Genomic DNA, 8739 nt, shown 5'->3' on the forward strand with positions numbered 1-8739 from the left:
ATTCAGGCGAGCTCTAGCGACAGGCTGTCGTCAGCCTGTCGCTAGGGTTTCCCTATAAAAGGGAAACCCCGAGCACGAGTGTGGGTTGCTTCTTCTCTCTTTCCTCTGGCGATCTCAAACCCTTGGCGGCGGCGACCTTCTCTCTCTGCTCTCTTCTTTTTCTCTAGCTACCGTTCTCTCAAAGATTTGAGGGGAGGAGGATTTGATTAAGAAGGGAATTTAAAGGGGGAAGTTAAGAAAGAGAGGGTTCTTTCCCAACTCTCAAAATTTTGAGGGGGATCAATATTGTAGCTACAGTATTGATTTGTATTTATTAAGAGATCTCAAGTTTGAGATCCGCTCTTGTATTGTAATTTCTTGTTGATTTATAAAAAATTAATTGTGTGGCTCCCGAGAACGTAGGCAAGCTTGCCGAACCTCGTAAATCTTGGTGTATTTTTTCTATACCGTGCTTTTGCTGTTAAAAGGGTTCAGCGTAGCCCCAAGTATTACCCAACAATTGGTATCAGAGCTTGAAACAATTTAGAGGAAGTCAGATTCAAGTGGGAGCGATGGCCGCAGATGAAGGAAAGATGAGATTAGAGAAGTTTGATGGATCAGATTTCGGATTTTAAAAAATACAGATAGAGGATTATCTGTATCAGAAAAATCTGTATCAACCTCTTTCAGGGAAGAAGCCGGATGGTATGAAGGAAGAAGATTGGAATCTTCTAGACAGAAAAGCCCTCGGGGTTATTTGTTTGATATTAATCCGCAATGTTGCTTTTAACATTGCAAAGAAAAAGATCACGGCGGGTCTTATGGCAGCACTCTCAAATATATATGAGAAACCATCAGCCTCAAACAAAGTTCATTTGATGAGGCGGTTATTCAATTTGCGAATGACGGAAGGTGCATCGGTAGCACATCATCTCAATGAACTCAATACAGTCACGACCCAATCGAGTTCAGTTGATATTGAGTTTGATGAAGAAGTACGAGCGTTGGTCCTTTTGTCTTCCCTACCAGAAAACTAGAATGCTACAGTCACAGCTGTGAGTAGCTCACCGAGAAGCAATAAGTTGAAGTTCGATGACGTTCGTGATCTAATTCTCAGTGAGGAGATCTGACGGAGAGAGTCGGGTGAAGCGACAACCTATTCAGTAATGCATACAGAGTCAATAGGTAGAAATTCAACCAGAGAAAATAGATCAGAGGACAGGAGGTCCAAATCCAAGAATCCCAGCAGCTCGAAAGCTATCGAGTGTTGGAAGTGTGAAAAATCTGGGCACTACAAGTATCAGTGCAAGAGTGCACAGAAGGAGTGGGAGGCAAAGGCAGACGCAAATGTTGCTTCCACCTCAGGAGGAGATGATGCATTGATATGCTCTTTGGAGAGCAAGGAGGAGTATTGGGTGTTGGACTCTGGAGCATCATTCCATGCTACTTCTCAGAAAGAATTCCTCAAGAAGTATATCCCTTGAAACCTTGAAAATGTATACCTTGGTGATGATCAACCATGTGACATTATTGGCAAATGTGTAGTGAAGATTAAGTTAAATGGGTCAGTATGGAAGCTGAAGGAGGTCAGGCATATTTCCGACCTGAAAAGGAACTTAATCTAATTAAGCTAGCGGGCTAGTGAAGGCTACACTATGACTTTTCATGGTGATGATTGGAGGATTTCGAAGGGCGCAATGATGATTGCCTGAGGAAAGAAGACTGGTACCCTGTATATGACAGCAGGTGCACGTTGTTTAATCTCAGTTGTAGCAGGCAATGAGACCTCAAATTTGTGGCACCAGAGACTCAGTCATATGAGTGAAAAGGAGATGAAAATTATGCACACAAAGGAAAAACTCTCAGGTCTAAAATTAGTGGAGATGGACATGTGTGAAGAATGCATACTTGGAAAGCAGAATAGAGTCAGCTTTCAGACAAGTGGCAGAAACCACAGGAAGGAGAAGTTTGAGCTCATCCACTCAGATATTTAGGGACAACCACCACCGCGTCCATTGGTAGGAAACACTGCTTCGTAACTTTTATCGATGATCACTCTCGGAAAGTGTGAGTCTACTTTCTGAAGCATAAGTCAGAAGTATTTGAGGCTTTCAGGAGATAGAAAGCCATGGTCGAGAATGAGACGGGTCTGAAAATAAAAAAACTTAGAACAGACAATGGTGGTGAGTATGAAGACACCAGATTCAAGAAGTTCTGCTATGAGCACGAGATCGAAATGGAAATAACCGTGCCCGACACGACTTAGCAAAATGATATACCTGAGCGGATGAACCGAACGTTGACAGGGAGAGCCAGAAGCATCCGTATACAATCAGGTCTACTGAAACAGTTCTGGGCAGAAGTAGTCAACACAACAGCTTATTTGATCAACCAATGTCCATCGGTTCTATTGGAGCACAAAATACCAGAGGATGTATGGTGCGGAAAGGAGGTAAAACTCTCACATCTCAAAGTTTTCGGTTATGTAGCTTATGTGCATATTAGTGATCAAGTCAGAAATAAGCTTGATCCCAAGTTAAAGAAATACACTTTCATCGGCTATGGTAAGATGAGTTCGGCTATCGTATTTGGGACAATGAAAACAAGAAGGTGACTAGGAGCAGAGATGTGATATTCAACGAGAAGGTGATGTACAATGACATGCACAAGACAGATGACTCAAAGAGCGAGTCAACATTCGTAGATGCATATGATGTCAAGAGTAACCTCTCGGAAGAACCCAATGCAGAAGGTCCTCAGTCAGAAGAGCCTGTTGGACAGAACGGTGCGCAGGAGCCCGATGCACCAGCTCCGATATTGAGAAGATCTTCTCGTCCTCCTGTGCCTAACAGAAGATACATGAATTATATGTTGCTGACAGATGGAGGAGAGCCTAAAAGCTATGACGAAGCTTGTCAAAGTGAAGATGCGAGCAAGTGGGAGCTTGCCATGAAAGAAGAAATAAAATTTCTGATCTCCAACCATATATGGGAACTAGCCGAGTTACCCATGGGGAAGAAGGTACATCACAATAAGTGGGTGTATCGAGTGAAAAAGGAACATGATGGTTCCAGAAGATACAGAACCCGACAAGTTGCCAAAGGGTTTTAACAGAAGATCTAAGGAAGTAAGGATCCACCAGATATGTTGATAAAGGCAGCGACCTTTCAGAAACTGGAGTTGTGCACAACTTCAGTTAGCCTTCATGCATAAGTGATGAGGGCGGAGCCGCACAGGAGTAAGTGCTTGTTGAGATAGCCTGCTGACGACGGTTCAGTCTCTTTGTGGGAGATTTGTTGGATTTGGGTGTGAAGACCAAACCTCGAAATCAGGCGAGGTCATCGACGAAGAGCGGGCGAGCTCGATAAAGGCGAGGTCGATCGGGGTCGTAGGCGAGCGCGAGGCGGCGAGCTGCAGGCGAGGTCGTGAAACTCTGGTGAGGTCGAGCTCGAGATCCAGGCGAGCTTGAACGCGGGCGACGTATGCGAGCTCGCGGTTGAAGCAATGCGAGCTCGCGGTTGAAGCAGGCGAGCTCGAAGAGATTCAGGTGAGCTCCAGCGACAGGCTGTCGCCAGCCTGTCGCTAGGGTTTCCCTATAAAAGGGAAACTTATAAGGAAACCCTGAACACGAGTGTGGGTTGCTTCTTCTCTCTCTCTTCTGTTGATCTCAAACCCTTGGCGGCGACGACCTTCACTCTCTGCTCTCTTCTTTTTCTCCAGCGTTCTCTCAAAGATTTGAGGGGAGGGGGATTTGATTAAGAAGGGAATTTAAAGGGGAAGTTAAGAAAGAGGGGGTTCTTTTCCCATCTCTCAAAATTTTGAGGGAGAATTGAAGAGGGGATCAATACTGTAGCTACAGTATTGATTTGTATTTATTGAGGGATCTCAAGTTTGAGATCCGTTCTTGTATTGTAATTTCTTGTTGATTTATAAGAAATTAATTGTGTGGCTCCCGAGGACGTAGGCAAGCTTGTCGAGCCTCGTAAATCTTGGTGTATTTTCTCTATACTGCGTTTTTGATGTTGAAGGGGTTCAACAACGTAGCCCCGGATATTACCCAATGCTACTTTGATTAATTAGGCGTACATTGCGGATACGCATCCATATGTAAGACAAGGTCAGGAATCAAATCTCTATTATGAGTAAGCAATGAGCATGCGCGTACCAGGGAGCATGTGATGGGGATCAAACCAGAATCAACTTATTACAAAGCATTCTGGATGTCCTGAAGTGATGCTTCGAGTATAAACGCAAGGAGCATATATTATATCTACACAAGCTAACCACCAAGGCTTCCTATTATTATTATTATTATTATTTCTTTATCTACGCAAGGAGCACAAACGCCTAGAAAGAAAGAAGAAACTTTTGGGCTCGTCGAATTTTCCTCTGGAGTAGCGCCCAGCAATGATCACATTCCACCTCGGAAGAAGTAAGCAGCCGCAGTCGCTCGATCCAACAAAACCCCGATCTAGTTTCCTGTACATAGAAAGGGAATTAAACAGAAGGAAGCCTTGATCGGCGATCGACAAGTGGAGCCGTCAACCGATGTTGGGTGTCATCAAATCAATCATAAAAGGGGTGTTGGCGGGGCGCATCTTCTAAGGCCCAGGGACCACACCTCATCATATTCCCCCACCCTTATTTGTAAAGCAAATTAGCTTTGATTGCCTCGCAGAAGCGTACACAGCCAGGGGAGGATCGATCAAGATAAATAAAATGAAAAAAAAAAAAAAGCAAAGATATCACAGCCAGGGGGGGAATTAGAATACATCACATGGTGACGGATGCAGCTCCTCTGAAGATACAGCTTTAATCAGAGAAGGAAATATTATTTTAAAAAAAAGACACCTGGAAGGAAATAAGAAGCATATTTCCGTGTTGGTTCTCTAATAGCAGAAGTAGTCATGTTTGGTTGAAGGTGAAGGGATTGAAGTAGGCGTACATATTCCACGCCGCATCTGTAGCTGCTGTTTACTGTAGAAGCAGGGGACTGAGCATCCCGACACCTAATTCTTCGAGTCTCAACCAAACCTCAGCGCTGCACCCACCCCTCCTCCTCGGATTCGTCCGCTTATATCATCAACACACCGAGCAGGGGACCTGCAAAGAAGAGAGGGCGAGCTTTACTATAACTTTGTCTCCGCAGTAGTTATCGCGAGCCAAAAAAAAAGTGAGAGCTCTCTCCCCCTCTCACTCTCACACACACACACACACAAAAGAACCAAGTCTGTGAACCTATAGCTGGTCCAGGATGAAGTTCATGAAGCTCGGAACAAGGCCGGACACCTTCTTCACCGCGGAAGCTATAAGGTATGGAGACCCATCGATCGCTTCACCAAACCTTTCTCGTAGTTTTTTTTTGTTATGTCATTCTTCCCCTGTTTATCTTTCGATACGGTGTCCGTTGCGTTGATCCAGGTCAGTTTCTTCAGAGGTCTCTACTGATATCAAAATCAAAGTCCAGAACAGTTTATATTTGCTCCACAAGGTGCGCGCCCGATCTCTTCTCTGCAGCTAATTCCATCCCTTCTCCCCCTTCTATTAATTCTCTAAAATTAATGCTTTTATCGCTTGCAGTTCCCTTTACTCTCCAGATGCCTGCGCTTGCGTACTCTCTGCTCCGAATGGAAAGGTTCCCCCGACGACATGATCATCGAGCTCTCAGAGATCCCAGGGGGTGCAGAGGCCTTTGAAGTCTGCACAAAATTCTGCTATGGCATCACCATCACTCTCAGTGCCCTCAACTTCGTGACGGTGAGATGTGCTGCTGATTACCTTCAAATGAGAGATGAGCTCGACAAGGGTAATCTCGTGGGAAAGCTTGAGGTGTTCTTCAAGTCTTGCATTCTTCGTAGGTGGAAGGATTCGCTGACGACGCTCCAGGGAACAAGACAGTACCCGCCTCTATGCGAAGAGCTTGGAATCACTGGCCGCTGCGTCGATGCCCTTGCCTCAAAGATCACCGCACACCCTTCAAGGGACGATTGGTCTCGTTACAACAAAGGATGGTGGGCGGAGAGGCTTTGCAGGTCTATGCCTTTCGATGGCTTCCGAATATGTGGAGAGATGGACAGCAGAGTAATCAGATGCCCGAATATCCTTGTTCAGAGTCCCTCAGCCTCAGGGAGATCACTATGAAGCACAGGTTGATTCTGGAGAAACTAGTGAGTCTGTTGCCGTCAGACAAGGGTGCTTTGCCCTGCGGTTTCTTGCTTAAGCTTCTCAAGTCTGCAAACGTTCTCAATGCTTCTCCATCTTCAAAATTGGAATTAGCAAGGAGGGTCGGATTGCAATTGGAGGAAGCAACTGTAAGCGATCTCTTGATTCCGTCGCTGTCTTATGTGGATGAAACTCTGTATGATGTGGATATAGTGACGACAATATTGGAGGAGTTCTTGCTACAAGGCCAGAGCCCCCCAACAAGCCCTCCAAGAGGAAGGTTTGGATATGAGAGGAGAAGGTCGCGGTCTGCTGAGAATGTAGAATTTGAGGGCCATGACAACAGCCGGAGGTCTTCTTCAGCTTCCCATAGCTCGAAGTTGAGGGTAGCCAAGCTTATTGATTGTTACCTCCAAGAGATTGCCAGGGATGCAAATTTGCCGATGGAGAAGGTAATTGCATTGGCTGAAGCTGTGCCAGATTTTGCTAGGACCGATCATGATGACCTCTACAAAGTCATTGATATTTACCTCAGAGTAAGTAAATTACCCCACTAGTCCATACTCTATGGTTAAGGTTGATATCATTCTGAAATCTATCTGACTATTTGATTGTCTGCTGACAAAATCAGGCACATCCAGAGCTCAACAAGAGTGCAAGAAAGAAACTGTGCCGAATATTGAACTGCAAGAAGCTATCGATGGAAGCATGCGTGCACGCTGCTCAGAATGATATGCTGCCACTGAGAGTGGTTGTGCAGGTTCTATTCTTTGAACAGGCGCGTGCTGCTGCTGTGCCTGGAGGCCAAATGAATGAGCTACCAAATAATATCAAACAACTTCTTGCTACAACTTCCGACTTAGATGATGACAAAGAAGCAGCAACGCATCGGCCCATGGCAACAGCTAGCCATTTGGGTGACAGTTGGAGCATCTCAGGATTGAAATACCCGACAGCAAATCTTGAAACACTGAAAATGAAGCTTGAAGAAGCTGATAATGACATCGAAGATGATATCCTGCACAGAAATGGACTACTGAGGAGCTCTTCCACCAGGTTCAAAGCTTTGTGCTCCATCCCCAACAAGCCCAAGAGAATATTCAGCAAATTGTGGTCTATGAACAGAAGTGTGCGAGAAAGACAATAATTCTTCCCTCTAAGCAGAGCAATAGTAATGTGAAAATTGTCTTACCTCTTTGATGTTCTTCTTTGCTCCGTTGTTCAGTATCCAGAAGATTTTTCCTATTTGAGATTTATAGAATAAACTGTAAAACAATAAACCTGGAAGAACACTCATATTGTCAATCAATAACATAAAAGGTAAGGTTGAGGTCATTCCTGAGGCTACCGAGCTTATTCTAATTCAAGTGGAAATGGGGAAATTGACATATCAAGTTGGTTAGGGTTTATAAATGGAGATTCTGTGCTAAGAAAATTTTCAAACTGAGTTCGAAATTTTTTCAAACCTCGTAAGTATGCTTGATAGGTGTAGGTTTCATTTGCTGCTTACTCTGAAAGCAGAGAAATCATGTTCTGCTTATTCGCTATCTGGAATTTGCCTTCTTTGACTCTCTATGAGAAGGATGGGGAAGGAAGTTTAGTAGATACATACTAGTGGTGAAACCCATCAAATTGAAACATAAATGCAATAAGAAAAACTGAACCTGTATTTGTTGTTTTGGCGAGGGTAGATAATCGTTTTTGTTTCTGTTGATGCTACTGTTGTTGTTGTTGTTGTTGTTGTTGTTGTTGTTATGTGTTCTGAGTTCATGCGTTTTGCGATCAGGCTGGACAGAACGAGTAGGAATCAGGTCAGGTACTGGTCGATCCGTAAATGTCAAATCCATAAGCTACAAGTTTATTTAACAGATCGAGGACCTTGACTGATACCCAGCCTGTTTACTAACCAGGTTATCCGAGTCCGATCTCTTTAAATCTTTGTCATAGCCCAGGCATCATGTAGGTGGGGCTGTAGATCCTAACCCAGACACAGCTACAATGGACGGGTTAAGATGGTTCGAGGGGAAGTGAAGAAAAATCTAATCAGTAGATTCCAGCCCGTGGATGCTAAGGCAAGCAAGAAATGGCATCAATTGTTTGATGTGCCGTAGACACAAGGACCACATTACGCCCGTATCGATCAGTTAAATAAAACGGCTTCAGCTAAAAGATGGTTCGACGTGTTCAATATGAGATGACAAGTTTACTTTCTTATTATGGAAATGAAGTGAAACTAGACGATGCAGTCGTGTTCATTAAAGCCTGAATAACAAAAAGAAACTAGGGATTGCACAATAATGTCCCACCGCCACAACCACATTTGACTTCCGTGATGAACATACTATATATGGCTCATTAAAAAAAGAGGGCTACAAGACCAAGGCAAAAGCAATTTCTTCGTAATGAAGTAGACGCGTTCATATTTGTGTGGCTCTTTAATTGAATGAATGAAATTGCACATTGTTTGAGAGCTGAAGAATGTAAGCAATGAGAAAAGGAGAAAGGAGCAGAGTTGACTTGAAGGGGCATTTGGGCTAACTTGCAGAGCGCGCGCGTCATGTAAATTGGTCGTCTAAACCAACGTGGATTTTCAATGCT

At 44.1% G+C, this 8739-nt stretch overlaps 1 protein-coding gene and 2 long non-coding RNA genes across 3 annotated transcripts in view; 1 reads left to right on the forward strand and 2 right to left on the reverse strand.

The window, feature by feature from the left end:
* LOC109823941 lies at positions 4942 to 5405 on the reverse strand. The gene is made up of 2 exons (XR_002242514.1): positions 5218 to 5405; positions 4942 to 5082 (listed from the first exon to the last, which is right to left on the reverse strand). It is a non-coding gene; the product is annotated as an uncharacterized LOC109823941 (long non-coding RNA).
* On the forward strand, positions 5076 to 7476 carry LOC109823938 (BTB/POZ domain-containing protein At1g67900-like). The gene is given in 5 exon segments (XM_020390402.1): positions 5076 to 5292; positions 5401 to 5470; positions 5560 to 5998; positions 6001 to 6677; positions 6773 to 7476. Coding segments are annotated over 5 exon segments (1761 nt in total). The 5' UTR covers positions 5076 to 5233; the 3' UTR covers positions 7289 to 7476.
* Positions 7607 to 8739, reverse strand: part of LOC109823939 — a 1834-nt gene continuing 701 nt past the window's right edge. The window contains exons 2-3 of the long non-coding RNA XR_002242513.1: positions 7806 to 7928; positions 7607 to 7713 (exon numbers count right to left, since the gene is read on the reverse strand). This is a non-coding gene — a long non-coding RNA (uncharacterized LOC109823939). The remainder of the gene's footprint in view (positions 7714 to 7805; positions 7929 to 8739) is intronic.

The sequence above is a fragment of the Asparagus officinalis genome, chromosome 9, assembly GCF_001876935.1.
Source record: "Asparagus officinalis chromosome 9, Aspof.V1, whole genome shotgun sequence".
Classification (NCBI taxonomy): Eukaryota; Viridiplantae; Streptophyta; class Magnoliopsida; order Asparagales; family Asparagaceae; genus Asparagus; species Asparagus officinalis.